The sequence below is a fragment of the Natator depressus genome, chromosome 20 (assembly GCF_965152275.1).
Source record: "Natator depressus isolate rNatDep1 chromosome 20, rNatDep2.hap1, whole genome shotgun sequence".
In the NCBI taxonomy this organism is placed as follows: Eukaryota; Metazoa; Chordata; order Testudines; family Cheloniidae; genus Natator; species Natator depressus.
Window position 1 is genome coordinate 13296457 of NC_134253.1, and position 23280 is coordinate 13319736.

The window sequence follows — 23280 nt, forward strand, 5'->3', positions numbered from 1 at the left end:
AGAATGAGAGAAGTTCCTGGAGGACAGGTCCATCCATGACTATTAGGCAAGATGGTCAGGGATGCAACCCCATGCTCTGGGTGTCCCTAAACCACCGAACGCCAGAACCTGGGGCTGGATGATGGGGACGGATCACTCAAAATTGCCTTCTTCTGGTCATTCTCTCTGAAGCGTCTGGCACTGGCCACTGTTGTAGGGGCACTGGCACCATTTTTATAGTGGAGGTGCTCAAAGCCACTGAACAAAACTAAATGCACTATATGAGGGAAACCACTTCAAGCAAGAGGGTTCTGCCACACCCCCAGCACTCCTAGTTCCAGCACCTTGGCACTGCTGGAAGACAGGATACGGGCTGGATGGACCTTTGGTCCGACCCTGTATGGCCGTTCTTAAGAGGTGTTGGGTCACGCTGTCTGAAGTTGAATGAATGGGTCATTAAGGACTGGTTGAAACTGACCCAGGTCAGTGGAGGATCTGAAAAGACAAGGGGAGCCCCAAAAACCAGGGCAGTCACACCTAGCAACCGAGGAGGAGATTTCCCCCACCTCTCTGCAGGGCCCCCAGTCAGCAGTTTTATAGCCCCTCAGCCCAAGTCAGCTGACCCAGGCCAGCTGTGGGTTTCACTGCAGTGTAGACATAGCCCCCTCCCCACCCACCCACCCACTCTCCCTGCCCGCTCCCAGAGCTCAGTGCAGAGTCTAACAAGTGCAGCACACCCACCCTCCTGAACCTGCTGCTGTCTAGGGCCACAGGAACTGCCAGGTGGAATCAAAGCCAGGGTCCCTCTTGCCCAGCAGCTGGTGCGAGCCCCACACTGATGGCATCTCTTCAATCATGGCCTGGCCTGGAGCTGCAGGGTCCAGGTCTTTGTTCACATTAGGGGCTGTGTCCACACACAACACATTAGCTGAGAAGGGCAATGCGAAAAAGAGACTCCAAGTGGGGAGCAGCGACCTGTGAGGAGAACTGCTCAGGGAGTGACCTCACCCCTGCACAGGATGGCAGTGCCCGGTGGGAGGCAGTGAGGTGTCAACTTGCTCCTGTGCACAAGGTTTGTGCCTTCGGCTGCAAGCTAGATGCAAAGGAGGATGCTCCAGAAGGCCAACAACCTTAGTGAGAGCTGGTGCCGGGCAAAGGAGGGAACTCAACACCCCAATGAAGCAGCCCCCACGCTGGGCAGATCAGCCACAAGACAACTGTGAGATGGACGCTGACTGCACCCCCAGAGGGGCTGACAGCATTGCATGCCGCTGTTCAGACAGAAGGGGGAGTTGGCCACAGACAGGCTTCTGAAGGCAGGAGATCTGCCACCCTCCTTAGCTGGAGTTGGGGGCCCAGGCTGGCATTCCCAGAAGCACTGGTATCCGGCTTGGCATTCATTCTGCCATTTTATCTTTTCAATTCGTTGCCAAGTACACTTTGCCCTGGTGACTGGCCCCAGCAGGACAGGCACTGCCAGATGCTCCCCATCAGGAACCAGCATCTGCCCTTACAGCAGCAGCAGGAGCAGGAAATGCAGCTGCAGCAGGGTCTAAAGGCAGGGCTCCTGCTGAGAGCTGCCGCAGGGCGTCTGGCTTGGGAAGTGCCAGGCATGTCTCTCGCATAGCAAAGGAGGCAGCGTGTCCACACCAGCTGTGAGCAGCAGCCCGAATACCCAGGCTATGCTCTCACCTGGCTGTCAGTGCATCCGCATTGCTGCACATGCACTAGGACACAGGGGGCCTGGCACAGCCAAGCTGGGCTCCTCACACACAGCCGCCCCTAGGTTAGCTCTGCGGGCTGCACGAGTGCCCGTTCCCTAGCACGTTTCCTGGCCCTGGACCCACAGCAGAGCTAGGCAGCAGCACTCTTGTGATGCTGGCACTCAGGCAGCTGGCCAGTATGGTGGGCACCCGTTATTAATACTTGGCCTTTCATCAGAGACACCACGCCCACCACAAACCAGCTACTCAGCCCCAGTGCCCCTACTGGGGGGATGACTGGCCCCATGTGACAGAGGGGAGCAACTCAGCTGAGGTGGCCCGGGAGTCAGTTGGTGCTGCAGAGCCTGTCTCCTGGGCACTGTCAGCTTAGATGAGGGTTTTCATCGCATCACACACCCGTCACTCGCCCAGCCCTTGCAGAGTGCAGAACTGGCTGCAACTCTGCCAGACCTGGCCCAAAGCAACATGCTCAAGGGGGAGAGTTAGCAGTGGACACAGGGGAGCAGCCTCTCGACTCTCACCTCTCAGGCTCTGGCCTTCAATCCCCTTCTGCCCCACCATTACTCAGGGTAACAGATTCCTCCCAGGCTCAGGGAATCCTGGCCTTTCATGCACGTTGCCCGTACAAAGGCAGATGAACAGCCCGGCCTTCACTGGAACCATGTAGGTCAAACCAGATAAGACACCGGGGGTTGTGGAGCACCATCTCCCCTGGTGGGCAGGGGACCAGGACTCCAGCTTTTCATGCTCAGCTCTGCCACCAACTCCCTCTGTGACTTTGGGAGAGTCATTTGACCTCTCTGTGCCTCAGTTTCACAGTCTACAAAACACGCCTAATAAAACCCGGGGAAGCGTGCTTTATGGGTCAGGTCCCAGGCAGGAGAGGGGAGAGCCGCATTGAGAAGGCCAGAGGTTGTCGTTCTCTGCAGCAGAATCACGGGGCACAGCAGGGGCTTAGCGCTCTCCTCGGTCTACAGGACTCAGACCGGGGGTCATGCTGGCGTGTCTGAGAGCTGACGATGATCAGGAGCCACATGGCTCAGAGAAGCACAGAGATCTCATGGACCAGTTTCCAACTGGCCAGGCTGCGCCTTCACTCTCAGAGCCATGAGCCAGGCCCACTGTGTCACTAAGGCAGGGGTGGGCAAACTTTTTGGCCCGAGGGCCACATGGGGTTGTAAAACGGTATGGAGGGCTGGGTAGGGAAGACTGGGCCTCCCCAAATAGCATGGCCCCCCACCCCTATCCACCCCCTCCCACTTCCCCCCCCCGACTGCCCCCCTCAGAATCCCCGACCCATCCAACCCCCTGCTCCCTGTCCCCTGACCGCCCCCTCCGGAGACCCCCCCACCCTAACTGCCCCTGGGACCCCAACCCCTACCCAACCCCCCCTGCTCCCTGTCCCCTGACCGCCCCCTCCGGAGACCTCCGCACCCTAACTGCCCCCGGGACCCCAACCCCCCCCCACTCCCTGTCCCCTATCCACACCCCGGGGGAGGGGAGGCAGCGGGGGAGGGGCCGGGGATTGGACAGGACGGTCCTGCGGGCCGGACGTCGTTTGCCCACGTCCTGTCCGGCCGCCTGAGCTCCCGGCCGGGGAGCGAACCCCGGCCCCTCCCCCGCAGCCGCTCGCCCTCTGCCCGCTGCTCCTGCCGCGGAGCGTTGCAGCGGCGGGACCGGCTCCGGCGAGCGGGGGGCGGGATTGGATGAGGGGCAGGGGTTTGCGGAGAGAGTCAGGGAGCCGGGGGCGTTGGATGGGGCGGAGACGGGGGGAGGGCGGTCGGGGGAGGGGCCGGGGCTCGCCTCCTTGGCCGGGAGCTCAGGCGGGCCGGACAGGCCGGTCCCGCGGGCCCTAGTTTGCGCGTGTTGGTCGCAGGCCAGGACTCAGAAGTGAGGGTTCCGGGTGCAGGGGGAATGGGACTGTGCAGGGGGTCCAGATGAAGGTGGTTGGGGGTCAGCAGGGGAGTCTGGGTGCTGAGGACTCAGCATGGGGGTCCAGGTGCTGGGGGGTTCAGTGGGATGGGGGGCTCATTTGGGATAGTCCAGGTGCAGGGGGCTAGTCAGGGCACGGGTCTGGATGAAGGGAGGAGGAGCTCAGCACAGATCCAGACGCAGGGGGGGCTCTGTGGGGGTAGGTCTGGATGCAGGGGTCGCCATCCCTGCTGAAGGCAGCACAGAAGTGAGGGTGTCAATCCTGCAATGCCCCTAGAGCAGCCTTGGAACACTCCCCCATCCCCTTTTGAGTTGGGGCCCCCACTATTACAACAGCCTGAAATTTCAGGGGTAAACTTCCAAAAATGTGAAATTGTCTTATTTTCAAATCCTATGGCTGTGAAATTGACTAGAATGGACTGTGAATTTGGTAGGGCCCTAGTAATAACAGAAAGTTTATCACTGCTGTACTCAGTCTCATAGTGTGCTCCATCGCAAACGTGACAAAACCCAATACAAGAATACACCACCAATTATGGGTTTTGCTCACAAGAGTGAAACAAGCCTAATCGAGGAAAGCATACACTCACGCCCACACAGCAGTCTCAAATAGATAGATTACTCTGCGCTTCACCCCACATGTAGTGAAGGTTGACGGACATGTTCCATCCAAGGGCTGGCTGCAATTCAGCAAAGGATAAAATAATACCATGTGTAAAGCACTGAAATCCTTCTGGATAAAAGGCACCAGATGATCATAAAGTGTTATCAATAGTCACAACCACACATCTAATAACCAGAGGACTAAACCTACTAACCAGAGTTTGCTTCAAATAATTCCTTTCCTACTCAGTGGAGTCCAAGGGCTGTGTTATGGTGGGAACGCCAAATCCCACCCCCTTTACTTCACTACTGGTGGAGGAGAAGGGCTTCCTGCTCAGGTGTTGTCCCTGAATGTTCTTTGAGACTCACACATTTTTCTGTTAGACTTGGCTACAAAGTGCCTCTTTAATTTGATGGTTTCCCAGTCTGCTGAGAAGAATGGAAACCGTCTTCTCTCCAAGACACAAACCCATCCCTGCTGTCTAGTTAGAGGGAACCAATACCATTCTCTCCATCCGTCGATCCCCATTCTCTCCCATCCCTATCAGCTGCTTCTTCCCGTCTCTCTGAGTTTTCTTTTTCAGGCTAAAGGTACATTACAGCTCAGTGCAGATGGGCAGAGTCCCTGCGTGTTTCTGGAGAGGCTCAGCCCTGGCCCTGTGTCAGGGTCGGGTGCAGCCTCACCTCTGAGTCCATGTCTCAGGGGAGGCGGGGGGCTTCAGGGTGATCTCCCACCACCATAGAGCCAGTGAGCGACTCTTGCCCCTGTTGCTGCACCCGCCCTGCAAAGGTGTGGGGATGACACAAGCAGCTGTGGGGAAGCCGTGGGAGCCCTGGCCAGGACTGCCATTTAGGGAGGGTGGAGGGGCACCCCCATCTCGAGTTCCATACCAGAGGTCTGTTCGTGGCACATAGTCGGAGCTCTTACCTGCTGCGCCATGCAGGTGCCCTCCTCCAGCTCCTGCGGTCTATTTCCTCCACTGCACTAGGGTGTCTGGGGGTGGGCAGGCAAGGAAGAGGTCAGTCGAGGGGTGGGGGTGGGGAAGCACGGGGGCCCTGGGGATGGGGGAGGGAGAGAAGCAGAGAGTCCCCAGTGGTGGGACAGCTTCAGAAAAATCTAGAGAAATTCTGCTCCTAGGTTTGATATTGTTTTATCATCTATTTAGTATGAGCATTTAATTGCATGTCATGGCTTGGGCTTTTTGGCAAGCAGCGTATGGAATGCTTAAACCTTGATTATGTATCTTAGATTGTTGTTACAATTGGATGTTTCTGAAGACCTTAGATTGAACTGCTACTGTACATAATAGAGCCATGATAAGTGCATATTTTGCTCCCCTTTCCACATTTTAAAATGTGTCTAGATTAGGAAAAAGTGTCAGGGTTAGGTAAACCTCCTGTAGATGCAAGGGTGTAGTTTGTGGGGTGGGAGGGTTGCCCCTCCTCCCCAAACTGCAGGCCTCGACAGTTGTGGAATTTGCGCACCCCTCCCCATGCAGAGTCCTGTTGGCCTGACTGAAGCTGGCCCCCCAAATGTAGAAGTCAAACTATGCCTATGTGTAGACCTTTTACCTCCAGTGAGCTGGTTGACGTTGATTGCCGGGTACTCCTAGAATTAACCCACGAAAAATTCTACCAACGTTACCAGCAAATGAAAAGGATATCATTTCAATCCCATGGTATTCTTATATTCTAGCATTGATTAAAAATCCTTTTGTTTCAGATCAGCCCAAATGAAATTGAAAGATTTTCAGATTTCCCATTGTCAAACAAAACATTGAAAGGTAAGTACACCAACAGTTCTTCGGAAAGTATTTGAATAAAAGACCAATTTTCATCAGTCTTCTTCATTGGCTGTTTCAGGAGGTTTTGTTTTTAAATATCAGAGTTCCAAGATAATGTTGCCACCTGCAGGATTTTTCCTTATGGGAAAATGTATCATTATCCAAGGCAAAAAGTAAGAATCTTTTTTTTTCTCTCCCAAATACTAGGTTTGCAAGAAGCACAGTATCGCATGGTTACTGAGATACAGAGGCAGACCATAGGCTTGTCGTTGCAAGGTAAAGATGTACTGGGAGCTGCAAAGACTGGATCAGGCAAAACCTTGGCATTTATTATCCCAGTAAGTAATTGACCTTCTCATTGGAAGCTTGAGCTTATGTAAAGTGAAGGTATTGGACAGTAAACAGCATATTTTGGTTCACCTGGGCCAGGAGGAGACGTATAATTTGACTGTAATATTTGTTCACGTAAAGCTATGAGAGACTGACGTATGTTTTGCTGTCTGAGGTTTTGTAAGATGGCCTGGGTATATTTTTGTCTCTAGAAATGTTTTGACACTTTGATATCTTGTTCTGACATTTTTATTAAGACTGATTTTTTTTAAAAAAAGTTTTTTCTTGATAGTCCTTTACCCATATAGTTGTCTGCTAAAATTATTTAAAACTGAATGTCTGTATGGAATAAGTGTAAAATTGATCAAGGAACCTCTTTACAATTAATCTTCACTAAATATGTAATACATTGTTCATTGTAGGTTAGGCTACAGTTCATGAAAATGGTTTGCAAAATAGACTGAAAATTGGCTCACAACCAATATTGCTTAAAGGATAAAAGTTCCTAGTGGTTCAGCTGGAAAGTTAGGCTTTGCATTTCTTTTCTTTCGTATTCTAGAAAGGGATTTTTCAAGTTGGCATCTAAATTGTTTCCTCAATCAATGGTGATCAGGTTGGGAGGGCTTAATTTGGTTTTAAATTATGAGATTAGTGATGAGCATTCAATGTAGATTATTAGTTTAGGGCCCAATCCACTTCCATTAAAGTCAATGACAAAAGAGTGGGAACAGAAATGGGTATTTAGGCAAGCTCTCAGCAACCGGAATGTGCTTTATGCTAGATCTCATTCATGCTGATTCGAAAATAAATGTCTAAGTTTTGGAAGGGGGTGGGGGGAAACAATCTTCTGCATACGGTAGAAAGGAAAATGAGGTTGCTTAATTTATATCAGTAATTGAGAACTAGAGCTCTTGAAACAATTGTATGCATTTTGAGGTCCACGCATTTAAAGGGATTTGTAGAGAAGGGGCCTAGTGATAACTGGGACTTAGTGTCATCTAGAAGGAGGCTAGAAAACAAGTTTTGTTCTCCTGTGTGGCTGTGGAAATCACCATGAGTAGGGGTATCACGTCAGCTCTGGTGAAATCCTTTTGTTGTACAGCTGACCACAACAATTTGACAGCGTGTGAATCTGTAATAGCAGAAGTGGACCTGCATCATGGCTGCAGTACCTTTAGTTGGAGTGCTCTGTTTCAGCCATGGTACTGCCTTCTAGGTGTGAGCCCAGTACTGCTAAGGGCATTCTACACCCAAAAATGAAAAATTCTGTGCACAATATTTTAAAATTCTGCAAATTTTATTTGTTAATTAAATGTGGAGGCTCCAGCATGGCATTGGAGAGCACAAGCCACTGGCTGCACAGAGGTGGGAGATCATTGTGCAGCCGCCCCTCCCCACCCCCCCCGCCCCCAGGGGACAGGGACTCACCGGTGAGGCTGCACCCAACCCTGACACAATGCAAGGATTGGGTCTGCCCCAGAAACACCCCAGAGTCCTGCCCCACCATGCCAGGTGCACCAGGTGTGGACAGAGAGGCTCACAAGGTGGGATCCAAGTGTGGAACGAATCCAGCTGTGGGGTGAGGGAGTTCTGTGTGGGGCAATCTGGGAGCTGGCGGCTCAGTGGGTGATCTGGATGCCCAGGAGCTTGTTGGGGGTGCTGGCTGCAAAGGTAATGGGATTCTGCATTGGGAGTCCAGGTGAAGGTAGTTGGGGCTCAGTGGGGGGAGGGGGTTGAGTTGTGGGGAGATTGAGCTCAGCAGGGGTGTCTGACTGTGAGGGGATGTCCAGATGCTGGAGGAGTGGGGATCAGTGAGTTAGATACGATTGTTGTTATTGGGTCTCTGCATGAGAATAAAATATATGCATAGACTGTAACCCAGTTCTTCCTCTCCTTGAACTTGAGCCTGCTATGGTGTCATTATCCTGGGTTTGTGGCATCACACGATTGTCATGGAAAAGCAAATGGAGTAAATTCAGCATTATTGCGTAACGGCAGCTTCTAGCAGGACTCCTGAGAGTTTTCTCAGTATTAAGTGACTTGCCTGAAATGTGTCAGGCTGTGTGTGCCCGCTTTTTTCCCCACGAGTACGACGGGATGACTTGTCTCACACAGGTGCTCTTGGGAATGCTTCTAAAGCACTCTGGAGACTAAAGCAGCCGCACTAGTGTTCCTAAAAAGGGTAAAGGAAATGGGATTTAATTCTAATCCTGCTGAGATCACTTTCCAGTGTACAAAGGGGGCCTTTTCAGAGAGCCTCTTTCAAATGAGACGTTTTCTGCGGTCGGGTAGTGGTAGAGGTAGCGTGAATAGAGCTTAGCTGAATATTGGGGACAGAAGGCCTGTTTCTTGGTTGAGAAGCTGTACCCTCTGCTATACGGACTGACTACCCCTTGACTTCACCACACCTGTGTTGGGATCTCCTTTCAGACGAATTCTGCCAGGGCCTGTATTTAAGGCTTTGCTGAAGTTTCAAGGGAAGGCTGATAAGAACCAGCCTTCAGCTATTTTTGCTGGCAGAGTGGTGATTTGAAGAGAGCACTTTCCTTCTGTAGGAAAAGCTTTACAGGCAGTGGCATAGCTAGGAAAGGGAAACTGGGTGGGCAATGATGGGGCGGTTGGGGATAGGGAGACCGGCCTCCCCCACCAACTCTAGCTGTCCTTTACTGCTCAGCAGGCACCTGACCATGAGGCTGCCTGGGGGAGGCGGGGGTGTACCTTGTAGGGGCAGGGCTGGAGACCAGGGCAGCAGCATGTGGCGCTGGCAGGAGCGGGACACGGATGGACACCGACCCGGTGTTGGGAGTCCCAGCCTGTGGATTCGGGGGGCTCCAGCCCCGATCTGGGTGGGCCTGGATGCTAAGTGGGTGGGCCGCAGCCCACTCAGGCCCACTCATGGCTACAGCCCTGTCAGGTGCTTGCTGACTCCTAATCTAATGCACAGATTAACGGTAAAGCTGCCCTGCATTAGGGTTTCATTGTGGGGGAATCTGCCAAGTTCTTCGAGTGCTTGCTCATGTCGATTCCAAGTAGGTGTGCGTATGCCGCGTGCACAGTCGTCGGAAGGTTTTTCCCCAAGCAGTACCCGTCGGGTCAGCTGTGGAGCCCCCGGAGCTGCGCCTTCATGGCGGTGTATATAGGTCCCTGCCGACCCGACACCTCTTCAATTCGTTCTTACTGCCTCTGACGGTCGTTGGAGCTGTGTGTCTCTCTTGCCTCCGCAAGCAGTTTCCCCAGTGATTGGACTTTCTGTTAACCTGTAAATAGTTAATTAGTTCGTGTTAGTTTTCAGTAAGTCGTTCGATAGAAGTGGGGGGTTCCCCCAAGCCCAATTCCCTCCCCTCTTGGGGTTCGGCACATGCCTCCATCCCAAGAGTTTAAGCCGTACGGGACCTGCTACAAGCTCATGTCAATGGGCAACCCCCATGACTCCTGCCTAAAGTGTCTGGGGGAGGCACATCAAACAGATCGCTTCAAGATCTGCAAAGTTCTCCGCCCGAGAACAAAGAAAGAAAGGGACTTCAGGCTCAAAGAACTCCTTATGGAGGCAGCCCTCCATCCCCTGCCAGCTCTGGGCGAGCAGGACTTGGCATTAAGCACCTCTGTGCGCAGCGCTCTGGCCTCTGTTAGAGAAACTACGGCTCGCAATCACCGGTGCCACCTAAGCAGCACAAGAAGACGAATAGAGGGCGCTCACCCATGGTCAGAGCACTGAGTCTGACAGCATAAGCGGTATGCATCCTACGCAGGGATCAGCACTGTCGACTTTGGGCCTGCAGAGGGATCCGTCAAGTCTGGTGCCACTGGACCCTCCTGCTAGAGAGTGCCAGGTGGAGGAGCAGGAGCTCCCTTCCATCCTGGACACGTTTGAGGTGGCCAGGGACTTGATTGCCATGATGGTATCGCAGTTTCCATCCAGGCAAGATAGACCTCCGGCACCACAAGGCACGGCGCCGTCCAGAAGCAAGCCCATGATGATGAAGCTCTGCTCGCCTTCCCCACGGCACCATCCTCCGACACTGTCCTGCTTGGACCACCCTGCCAGATTGGCTGAAGAAGTTAGCTGTCTGGTTCTTCAACTCAGCAGCAGCAGTCGCTCGCTGGGTGCTCAGTGATTCTCTGCCTCCCTGTGCTCAGCTCTTGCCAAGCCCTGCTTTTGCTCTGTTCCTCCACAGCTTCAGCCCAGATCCTGTCCTACACCCAGCCTTGCTCCTGCCTCAGAACCAGCCCTGCTCCCTTCTTCCCTGCCCCCGGTGATCCGGTTCTGACCCTTGGCTCTGATTCCTGACTCCGACTCTCTCTTGATTCTAGAGTGACCAGATATCCCGATTTGATAGGAACAGTCCTGATCTGGGGGTCTTTTTCTTATATAGGTTCCTATTTCCCCCCACCCCCATCCCGATTTTTCACATTTGCTGTCTGGTCACCCTACTTGATTCTTGGCTCTGGCATTTGGATTCTGACTCTAGTTCTAATCTTTGGACCTGCTTCTTGGTTTTGGCCCTGTCTCAATCCCTGCTTTTGGCATTTGGACACTCACCACTAGGCATGACTCCCACTCTGACCACTATGCCTGACCGCCTACAACCCGGTCTCCTGACATGTGCTCAGTCTGGTTTGTGGTTTAACCATCTGGTGAGTTCCATGTAACCTTGTGCATGCCTTTGTGAGGAAACCAAGCATCACCAATAATCACTGCATGTTACTGCACAGCGATTCTCAAACTGTGGGTCAGGATCCCTTTTTAATAGGGTCGCCAGGGCTGGAGTTAGACTTGCCTGGACCCAGGGCTGAAGCCCAAGCCTGAGCCCTGGGCAGCAGGGCTGAGACTTGGGCTTCAGCCCTGGGATCAGGTTACAGCTCCCCCCACCCCCTGCTTGGGCCTGAAGCCCTTGGGTTTTGACTTTGGCCCCTTCTGGCCCAGGGGAGCTAGGGCTTGGGCGGGCTCAGGGTTTGGTTCTCCCTCCTGGGGTCGCGTAGTAATTTTTGTTGTCAGAAGGGGGTCGTGGTTCAATGAAGTTTGAGAATCCCTGTTATAGCAAGTTCTTATCTTTCTCTGCTATCGTTTGCTATCCTAATGCCATGTGGGAAGTAGTTTTGTTTTGCTCTATAGGGGTGGCTTGCTGCATCAGGGCCTCTAGTGGTGGAGCATGTACAGGCTCTGGCTGGGAGTTCAGATGTGGGAGTTCAGTGGGGACACTGGGGCATGGCCACTAGGTAACTCGAGGGGATGGAAGACCACGAGTGTCGATGAAGCCCCCTCGCACTAGGCCCAGGTGTCCTTGGCGCCCCCTGCCCCCCAGCCTAGAGGCACTCGCAGCAGCTCTGTGTACTAGGCCCAAGTGTCCTTGGCCCCCCCGCCTGGAGGCACTCGCAGCAGTTATGCTGAGGATCTGCAACAATATGTTGCAGAGTCAGACTGCCTGAAACTAAACAAGGCCAAAGAGGGCAGATATGGAAGAACAATGCTGAATAAAGCAGCTTTATGTATGGTTTAACAAATGATACAGAGAACAAGGGAACTCGCCGGGAACTGGATTGGCTGGCTATATGGATACTTAGGACAGCTTGCTATTGGATAGGTATGCTGGGAAAAAGGATGTATAAAAGCTTGTGTAACTTCCTGCTCTGGGTGCAGGATTGGAGATTTTATTCTCCCTGTACCTTTTTGCAGCTGCAAATAAACTTTTCTGCTTCTCCACCCCGTTGTGATTATTGGGTGTAGCACACCGGGTAGCGAACCAACCTCAGCTGTTGTTTAGCCTCTCGGCACCGGGTGCCGGCAACAATAACAATTATCAAAAAGTGTCATGTTTTCTCTAGTGACCTGCTAACATATTTTGCCACCAGGATAAATATGGAATAATTCTAATGAATTACCACAGATTTACATTGGTGTAACTGAAATTATGCATTCAATATCCTGTTTCAGGTTAGTAAAAATAAAAGAATGCTGTGGGTTTTGCAGACGTGTACAAGATACAGATTTATAAAAACAACATGAAAACAGGTAGTTATGCTGGGGAAAGGGGAAGCCTTATTGAAGCTGGTGGGCATACCAGTTGTCCTTTATTCAGGATCAATGTAAAAACAATCAAGCTCTTTTGTGGAATAGATGGCTGACTTAATAGAAGTCACCATCAAGTAAAGCTGGAATAGGAGTTGAGCCATACAGTGGAAGGGGCTTTCACTGGGGTCTGAATGCAAATGCAGGGGGACGGGGTTCGGGGCGGGGGGGGGAGGAAGAGAGGGAGTGTGACACCGCAGAAGCACAAAGGAGCCCCAGAGAAGTATTTGTAGTGTGATCTCAGAAAAAGTTGAGAGAGAGAGAGAGAGAGAGAGAGAGAGAGAGAGAGAGAGAGAGCGTGCGCGCTTTAGGGTAGACTGCTGGATAGAAAGAGGCTTGGAATTGTGAGCCAAGAAACTATTCCTGCTGTCGTTAGGGAAATAGAACTTTGTGTACATTCTTTGTAAATAAGCAGGATTGTGTCAAAAAAATACCTGACTCCATCATCCATTTCTCCCCCTAATGGAAACAACTCACAAGACCCAAAATATTCACTAACTGCTCAGGTCAAAAGGGATAACAATATTGTGAATTCTTTTGTTTTCCTGTTCTTAGATAAAGAATAGACCTGCTTCAGTAAAGAACCATAAACACTGAAAATACTGTTTTGTTCTCTCAGAGCTAGCTCTCAGTAGATCTAGAAAATAAGAGTGTTTGTTGTTACACAATCCTTAGAATTCAATTATTTGCACAAATCATTTTAATTTTTCTCTGATTAGGATTTAAAAATAAGCCATTAGATATTCTGTATAGTGTTTGGGAAATTTATAGGATTAAAATCAGCATGTATTCTGTATACATGGCTTTACCATATATGCAACTCACATCTACACTTGTAAGAGGACCACATTTCCTGAAGCAGTTTCAAACCACTTCAAGCTAGGACAGTTTTAAGCTACTTTATGTTTCAAATGTGAATGGTGTCCAACTGTGTCAATTAATTTTTTTAAATTATTCATATGCTTGGATCATTCATATGCTTGGATGAATAAGGCTGCTTTCCTGAACTGCGGTCCATATTTGGAACTGTCTTTATAGTTTAGACTCAACCACCCTCCTTATACAGTTTGGAAGTTGTTCGATACTCCCTCGGGACCAGATTTACTCTTCTTTACACAGATTTGGGCCCTAGTCGGGGAGCGACGTACTCATGTAACCGAGGAGCAGAATTTGGCCCTCATATGGGTTCAGTCTCTCAGTTAGGCCTGTCTTTTTATCTTATCTATTGATATGGCATCCATCCCGAGAGTAGAAGAGCAGCTGTCCCATTTCAGACAAGATACATCAATACCTATATTGATTATTCACAATGTTTTTATTTTTGTTGTACTGTTCCTTTTGAGAAATAAGAAAATAGAGTAAAAGTAAAACGTACTTTTTCTCTCAAATCTATGTGGCATTCCTGATCTTGATTGAACAGGGGAGAGCGTCTTTCCTCTGGATTAAGAATCCAGCTGAGACAACTACCCCAGCCCCACACATTCTACAAGGGAATCCAAAGTCAGAGCAGTGGCATTCAGTGAAGGGTAGCTGCTCTCTTTGAACATCCTGATAGATGAAATAAAGGACTGGGGGTCATCATTAAAAAGTACCTTAAATGGGAGCTCAATCCCCAGAGCTATGATCGCCGAATCAGGAAAAAACAAGAAAGTACGTCCTCTCAGGGATTGGCATATTCAAATTTACAAGAGAGACGATAAAGACTGGCCATGACGTAGAAAAATCAAATTCAAGTTCGCCAGTAAGAAAAGAGCCTGAGTAATAGTCAGCTAAAGAATGGAAGGGACCAGTTTACCCAGGAAATTACAAGAGCCTTTATTAAAATGGAGAGCTACTTTTGTCCTTCTGTCTGCTTGCTTCTGGCAAAGGTTGGCTCAGGAATAGAGGGGGAATCTCCTGGGGTCCAGCAACTCTGCTGGCTTGGGAAAGTGTGCACTGCATCACCCACTCCTCCCTGTGTGAGACAATCTCTGTGCCTCTGTTTCGACAGTTCAAAACCCTTAAAAATACCTTTCTTTACAGCTCAATACAGAAATTGCCAGAACCTAGTCCTGTACTTTTTTCTTTAAAAACAAACAATGAAATGGGGATGTTTGCACGACAATGATATGAATCGATGTCTGTATTTTTATATCTTTAGACGCCCAACAAATATATAAAAATCTGCATTAAAATAACAATTAGTAAGTTTGCAAAACTGAGCAATGGAAAGTTCGGAAATGCCAGGATTCAGGGAGTCTGAGTACTGTGCACGTGCATTTTTACACAGTCTTTAATTGCACAATTGTACTATTTTTTCCACAGGCCCCTCATTCAGTGACCATTGAAGTGTTGTTTGTTGTTTGCCTTCAGACGCTGTGTACATACTTCTGCAACGTGACCACATCAAGTCAGGTCCAGGTCGCAGTCCTTCTCTTCCAGGGGCTCAGTGGCCAGGGCCCAGTATATCTAAAATATCAGGTAAATCCCTGGGATTAGGGTTGTGGCTGACAGGGCCTATTTCTCAGGCACCATGAAGTTTTCTACTATAAGGATGAGGCTTGTCTGTGCAGTAGATAGAGCTTTCTCAGGGGACAGCCTGTGACAGGAGAACAAACTCCCATGTCATTCCAAGGCTATTAGAGAGACAAGGTGGGTGAGGGATAGGGTGACCAGATAGTGAGTATGAAAAATCGTGATGGGGGTGGGGTGGGATTGATAGGCGCCTAATCCCCGAATATCTGGACTGTCCCTATAAACTTAGGACATCTGGTCACCCTAGCTGAGGTAATATCTTCTGTTGGACCAACTTCTGTTGGTGAAAGAAATAACCTTTCAAGGACCTGAAGGAGAACTCTGTGCAGTCCTTTCACCAACAGAAGTTAGTCCAATAAAAGATATTACCATGACAGATGTGAGTCATATTATTAATGTACTAGAGGAAGCTGCTCAGATACTTCATTGATGAAAACAGTAGAAAAACCTATATAGAATAAAGTGAAGGAGAAAGAGAGAGCCTCTTTCTGAGATTATCCTTTTCCTTCTCCCTAATGATCCTATTTGCTAACAAATACATACATTCTTAGTGCTGTTGTGGCTTTGTGCAGAAGTGTGAATTGTCTCAGTAGATTCTGATGTATTTTATCTTTTAGGCAAAGATATCGAAAACAGGGAATACAAACAACACCTGTTATGCAAACCCGCACCACTAGGTGGAAGCAGATATTTTGAGTTGTCATTAATTGAGAAACCATTTCAAAAAGCGAAGTAATGTTCTTGGAATTCTGCTTTAAGCCACAAGGCACACAGCTAAGCAGAGTCATCTTTTGCGTGCTGGATCTTTAATTTTTTTTCCATACGAGAACCTGCTTAAAATCCCATTAATAAACTGTGTTCTCTTCACTCTCCTATTTGTCTGTGCTGTGACAGAAAAATAGAATTGTCTGTCAATAATGGCTTTTATTTGAAGCAGAGAGTTAGAAAACATGTGTGTAAAATGCTTTGAAGAAGAAAATCTCTCTAGAAATGCAAATTATTATTATTATTGTTGTTATTGGGTCAAATTCTACAGTAGGGATTTAGGCTCCTAGCTTCCACTGATTTCAGTGGAAGTTAAGAGTCTAAAGACCTTTGAGGAGCTGGGCCTCATACCCTACTCAGACAAAACTTTGACTGACTTTAATTCAGCCTAGCCCTGCATTGGGTTAAGCCCAGTATCTTACTGTACATTGTACAGAAGCTTCTTGCTAGCAGGAGTCAGTCTGCAGCTGTTTTTTCAGTAATGCTGTCAAGGTTCCTTCCCCACTCTGAACTCTAGGGTACAGATGTGGGGACCTGCATGAAAACCTTCGAAGCTTACTTTTACCAGCTTAGGTTAAAACTTCCCCAAGATACAAATTAATTTTACCCTTTGCCCTTGGAATTTCCACTGCCAGCACCAAACTTTAACTGGGTTTACTGGGAAATGTAGTTTGGACACGTCTTTCCCCCCCAAATCCTCCCAACTCTTGCACCCCACTTCCTGGGGAAGGTTTGGTAAAAATCCTCACCAATTTGCATAGGTGACCACAGACCCACACCCTTGGATCTTAGAACTATGAAAAAGCATTCAGTTTTCTTACAAGAAGACTTTTAATAGAAGTCAAGGAATACCTCTGTAAAATCAGGATGGTAGATACCTTACAGGGTAATTAGATTCAAAACATAGAGAATCCCTCTAGGCAAAACCTTAAGTTACAAAAAAGACACACAGACAGGAATAGTCATTCTATTCAGCACAGTTCCTTTCTCAGCCATTTAAAGAAATCATAATCTAACACATACCTAGCTAGATTACTTACTAAAAGTTCTAAGACTCCATTCCTGTTCTGTCCCCGGCACAAGCAGCAGACAGACAGACAGACAGACACAGACCCTTTGTTTTTTCTCCCTCCTCTCAGCTTTTGAAAGGATCTTGTCTCCTCATTGGTCATTTTGATCAGGTGCCAACGAGGTTACCTTGAGCTTCTTAACCCTTTACGGGTGAGAGGATTTTTCCTCTGGCCAGGAGGGATTTTAAAGGGGTTTACCCTTCCCTTTATATTTATGACAAATGCATTTTCTGTATTTACCAGCTTTGTTTTCTTGCATCCTCAGTCATTTTGGGCCTTGTACATAATGTGTATAAATGGAATATTTATCATCCTCTCTGACTGTAATGTGTTTTAAGTGATGGTATATTGTCAAGCTGCATTCAGTATGGGTTGATCTGTTGATCCTCATTAGTGAGAGAAGTGTATGAATTACGAGCCCAAGCAGGATCCCGCTGCTCATTGCTGCAGCTCAACTTGCACTGCTGCAGAACACTGTGCTGTGTGTGCACAAGGCTTGTGTTGTGAAAACCTTGCCCCCTGTAAATACACTCAAAGTCAACCTCTGATCCAGCTCTTGTCAAATGCAGCCAGTTAACATCACAGTGACCACGGGTGTAAAGCTGTGGCCTCCTCCTTTTGAGGGTCTACTGTTGCCCAAGCTCTAAGTCAAGCTGAGGCAGTGTTGGGGTGATGAGGTGCTAATTTATGAGCTCCTTGATGCCTGCACAGTGTTTGTCATGGCTTTGCCACACATACTCTTGTTCTGTTCTTGATCTTAATTTGTTCTGTGGCATTACATAGTTCATGGTGTTACTTGTCACATGCATGAACACTCTTCCCATCACTGGTCCATCCGTAGTGGACTTTATGTGGATGCCTTGCCCGGATGGTAACAGCTGCAATGAGCAAGCATTCTTACAATTACCTGTGCTCCTACCTGATGCTGCATTTTGGAAAGGCCCGACTTTATGGAGCCAGGTGTAGACAGCGAGGGCTGCAGAACACCAGCCCAGAGACAGGCAAACTCTCTGTGCTGACCAGGCCCTTAGCTTCTTGCAGAGTGGCCTGCTGTTTATGTACTAAAAATGGAGTAGGCCTCAACGGTGTGCCACTGGATACTTTCCATCTTGTGCAAATGTACGAGTCCCCAGTTTACACAATGGCATGGAACAGGGGCTGAGTCACATCAGACCCTGAATCAGGAAGAAAGTTCCCGAAATAGGTAGCACTATATTAGTTATCTGCTGGTACCTGGTCAAAGGGGGCTTTTTTGCTTGCTTTATTATCCTCTTGTCTGTTTGTTGTGCTGTTAAGATGTGTTAATTAATTAATGACAGTTAAGGACCATCTTGTTCTCTGTTTGTACAGGTCCTAGCACAATGGGATCCTGCTCTGTGACTGGGACTGTGAGGCAGGACTGCAATACAAATAATCACATGCTGATCTCCAGAAATATTTTTATACCGTGGCCATCCCCACTAGCTTAAGAGATTAGTCACGGAAAATGGAAGTTTGTGAACCTGACATCTGCAGTTTAACTCAGTCCCCTTGTCTCCTGCACTGAGTGTTCTTTCTGCTCAATACACACTCAATGGTAGGCATGCCCACAGAATAGGGTTATGAAGATGGGTCTCTGGGAGGCTTTGACTTCCTCTACCATGGGATGCTATTGCAGGAAGGAGGTTTGCTGGGAAGAGATGGGGTCCGTCTGACCAAGAAGGAGAAGAACATCTTCATGCACTGACTCACCAACCTTAGGAGAAGAGCTTAAAACTAAGTTCAGAGGGGGCAGGTGAAAAAAGCCACCAGGTAAAAAAAGGTGGCCTTAATAGAGGACTAGCTGCGTGGGGAGAAGTAGATGTGGAAAATTGCAGTAGAATTATAGGAGAAACAAGAGGGAAATCCATGGGGGCATCTGCTTAACATCTTAGATGTCTGTACACACAAGCAAGGAGGAATAATAATGGGGAATAAACAGTAAGAACTGGGAGTTTTAGTACATAAATCTTCACTGAGCTTAACTGCATCACAGATACTTGATGGGGTAAATCTCATGACTGGACTACTGGTATAGAGGACTATAGCTTGTTGAGGAAGGACAGGCAGGAAAAAAAAGAGAGGACATATTGCATTGTAAACCTGTTCTGAGGTCCAGAAGGAGGTGAGAAGCAGACCAGTTGAAAGTCTCTGAGTAAAGATAAAAGAGGGAATAAACAGGGGTGAGGACCTGGTAGGGGTCTATTACAGACCACCAAATCAGGAAGAGGAGGGAGATGAGGCATTTCTAGAACAAACAACAGAAATATGCAAAACACAAATCCTGATCGTAATGGGGGACTTTACCTACCCAGACATCTGCTGAAAAAGGAATATGGTAAAACCCAAAATTCCCCAATAAGTTCCTGGAATGTACTGGGGACAATGCTTTGTTTCAGAAAATGGAGGAAGTAACCGGGGGGACAGCCATTTTAGACTTGATTCTGACCAGCAGGGAGGAGCTGGTGGTGAATGTGAAGGTGGAAGGTGATTTGGGTGAAAGGGGTCATGAATGATAGATTTCATGATTCTAAGGAAAGGAAGGAGTGAGAATGACAGGAGAAGGACTGCCAAAAGCAGACTTTAACATCCTGAGAGAATTGGTAGGTAGTGACCCATGGGGCAAAAGTCTAAGGCATAAAGGAGTTCAGGAAAGCTGGCAGTTTCTCCAGGAGACAATATTAAAGGCACAACTGCCAATGCAAAGGAAAGAGAGGAAGAATAGTAAGAGGCCAATGGCTCCATCAGAAGTTTTGTAATGACCTGAAAATCAAAAAGAAATCCTACAAAATGGGGAAACTTGGACGAATTACTAAGGAGGAGTACAAAAGAATAGAGTGTCCATGTAAGAGCAAAATCAAAAAGGGTAAGGCACAAAATCAGTTATACATAGCAAAGGACACATGTAACTGGAATTCTTTTTCCATATGGTTTACTGCAAAGAGTGTCATCACTCTGAATGCTTTAAAGGCAACATCATCTCCAAAATCAAGTGTGGGCTCTACATATGGCCATACATATGACACCACGCTGTATTAAACACAACCAAAAATAATTTAGTTGATTTGTTTGGCGGGACATGGAAATGAAGAATAAATTTCAATTCATTGTAAAACAATATAAAAATCAATATTTGTAATACAGTCCAATAAGATTTCATCAAGCTTTTTAATCAACCGAATTAAAAAGCAAAGGAAACCAACCACCCACACTCAAGTGTCACTGTGCATTCCAACCAACCAACCACGCTCAAGTGTCACTGTGCATTCTCCAAGGCAGTTTCTTCTCTTTCTTTGTTCGGTGCTTTTATTTTCTATCCATTCAACCAGGAGCAGATTTTCCAATAAAACCAATATTGGAAAGTGTGGCAAACTGAGAGAGGGACGGAACCAAAATTCAAAATGATTTAGAGCGAATGAGAAATTCTACACTGGAGCAAATTTAGCCACCTATTGGACTGCGTACATGGATGGGCCCAGATATTGAAATGTATTTAGGTTCCTCACATCTATTGATTTCAGTGCGAGTTAGGAGCCTAAATACCTTTGAGGCTCTTGTCCATGTCATCACAGCACCTACCTGGTCAGCGGCAGTTTATGTGCTATGCCACAGTCACAGCGATGTCATAATAGTGCTTGCATAATCTGAACTGGCTATCCTGGACAGGACAGCCTGAGAGGCCAGCTGCCTATCAGTACTGGAGCTCTTTGGAGACAGGACTGGAGGAAGTGTTGAGGAAAGATTAAAACATGAATAAATTTGTGAGTGAGCAGGAGGTAACCGACAGAGGTAAGGGTCAGCATTGTATTCTCTATATCCATTCTATATTCACACACACATTTAGAAAGCATAGGCATACAGATTAGCTGTAATGTTCTCCATTTGTATGAGCAGAACCTCAGCTGCTGTAAACCAGTGTCCCTCTGTTGACTTCCTTGTAGCTGTGTTGATTTACACCAGTTGAGGAGTTGGCCTACAGCCTCTGGACCTGGAAACTTTCCTGAGAATCTGAGTTTCTAGGGAATGTTATGGGGGAGGTCTTCCTTCTTTTCTCCCAGTTGTTTTATGTTTGTTATGGGTCCTCATTTTGTGTCTTCTGCATCCATGGAGCCAACTCCATCAGAGATAGGGGAAATTAGAACAAAAAAGGCAGAAGGACTTCTCCTCTAGCTGTCTAAATGAAGCTCTGCTAATATCTTAAATGCAAAAGAACAAAGCATGGGGTCACATTTCTTAGCAACACTAGTGCTCCTCATCCCACACAGATGGGCAGAGTAGGTTACAGTTATGATTCCGTTTGCATCTGGGTGTTACAACTGAAGGATGCAATTTGCATAACGGATGGGCAATCACCTAACCTCAAGCAGTCTTTCCTGGGAAGGGGAAATCTTGTTAGTTCCTCCTTCATGCTTGGAATGCTGTTACAATGGAGACAGATAAATACGGCCTTTCAGATTTCTTGTGAAATATTAAGTCTCCTGGAGAATTTCTGCCCAGAGCGAAGAGATACATGGGAGATCAAATCCTGATTTTTTTCATACACCCGCTATTTCATTGTTTCCTAGAGTTTAAGGCCAGAAGGGACAATTAGATCCTCTAGTCTGACTTCCTGTATTTCACAGGCCACTAAATTTCACCTAGCAACCCTACACTGAACCCCAAAACTTGTCTTGGACGAAACCATTTCAGTCTTTAGGAGACAAAACTGTTGTGTGCCATCGGCAGAGGACAGGAGAGACTGAGGTTCCACCAATGCCTGAGGCCCTTGCAATGGTCGAGAATTGATTAGGTCAGATATACTCAGATTATCCTAGCAGGTGATCAGTGCCCCATCCTGCCATTCAAAGGTCCCTGCCAATCCGAGCAGGGGGAAATTCCTTCCCACCCACAACTCTGGAGATCAGTTGGACCCTGAGCACGTGAGCAGGACAGCTAAGGAAACAGATTCTCTGAACCATCTTAGAGCACTGGTCCACCCTAGCAGGTGTCCCATCTCCTGCTACGGTCAATCCCTGATGCTTCAGATGAAGGTTGGAGGGACCCACCCCACCCCACCCCACTCACAACGTACACCTCACCAATTTTGCATTGGGGTGGGGGGCGCGGGGGCAGGGGAATTCCTTTATGACCTCTACAGGCAACTGTACAGGGGGGAGGGATAGCTCAGTGGTTTGAGCATTGGCCTGCTAAACCCAGGGTTGTGGGTTCAATCCTTGAGGGGGCCATTTAGGGATCTGGGGCAAAAGTTGGGGATTGGTCCTGCTTTGAGCAGGGGGTCGGACTAGATGACCTCCTGAGGTCCCTTCCAACCCTGATATTCAATGAACTGGATGAACTCCCTTCCATGAGTCTTCTCTGCAAGTATTTCAACTACCATAAAAGAAGATTAAAGGCTTTCTTCAAAACAAGGGGCCTAAAGTTAAGCTTCTAAATTCATACCGAGGTCTACAACAGTGGCCTGATTTTCAAGAGATACCGAGCCCCAAAAGTTCCCAGCATAGCCAATAGGTACATCTGGGTGCGCAGGATTTTTGAAAATGAGGCCCTGACTAAGCAAAACTCTTAAGCATGTGCTTAACTTTAGCTCTATTTCTTGGCTTAGAGTTAAATTATTATTCTGTATGCTATCAAAACTCATCAATTGACAGTAAAGAGGGAAAGGAAGATTATTTTACGTGGGGACCTACTTGAAAGGAGCAAATTTGCTTCATTATGATTTCCCCCCAAGCACACTGGGTAGTTCAGCAAACAAACCTGGTCATGAGGAGGAAGGAAGAGGATTTCCAGGATTCCCAGGTCTACTTCTCACAGTGTTTGGGCTCCTGCAGAATCTTTACTGGATAGTGAATTAAAGAGGCCAGCACCAATTTCTGCTATCAGTGGTAACCAGCCGAATCCTTTTATTTAATTTCAGGTGTTTATAATGAGGTTGTTTCCCTCCTGGCACATATGGGTGACCAAGATAATGGCAAAATTGCCCTCAGGATTGCCTTTATAGCCGAGAGCAAGTTGGCTATCGTTCTGACAGTTCTGCTCGAGAAACTGCAAAAGGATGAGGTAGGGCAGTTTCATGAAATTACATCCGCTTTCCAGGTGTCCACACCAAAGTCTGCCTGACTTCATGGGGGTACAGGGGACTGCACGGGGGTAATTCAGTGTAGAACTTGGCCTGGCGCACCATCAGGAGAATCAGTATTCGCCCTTCTGTCCTCAGGCGTAAACTCATCATGCAAAATGCTGTTCTTACAGATCAGGATGATATAATGCTCTCTAAAGAGAGCATTGTCCTTTTACACACAGTGGAGTACATGGGCTGTAGACAGTAAAAGTACACGATCGGACTAGCAGTAATCTCTTCTAATAATACTTTGCCCTTCTTTAGCATCTTCGTCCAAAAATCTCAAAGCACTTCCCTAATACTAATGAATTAAGACTCACAGCACCCTGGTGAGAATGGGAAGCATTATCCCCATTTACGGATGACTTGTGTCACA

The 23280-nt window shown here is 48.0% G+C and overlaps 1 protein-coding gene across 1 annotated transcript in view; it reads right to left on the reverse strand.

Moving 5' to 3' along the window:
- The window catches only part of LOC141975282 (gametocyte-specific factor 1-like), a 94392-nt gene extending 89214 nt beyond the window's left edge, over positions 1-5178 (reverse strand). Inside the window, exon 1 of the mRNA XM_074935579.1 lies at positions 5167-5178. Within this exon, the coding sequence (XP_074791680.1) occupies positions 5167-5178 (12 nt within the window). The remainder of the gene's footprint in view (positions 1-5166) is intronic.
- Between the last annotated feature and the right edge of the window lie 18102 nt (positions 5179-23280).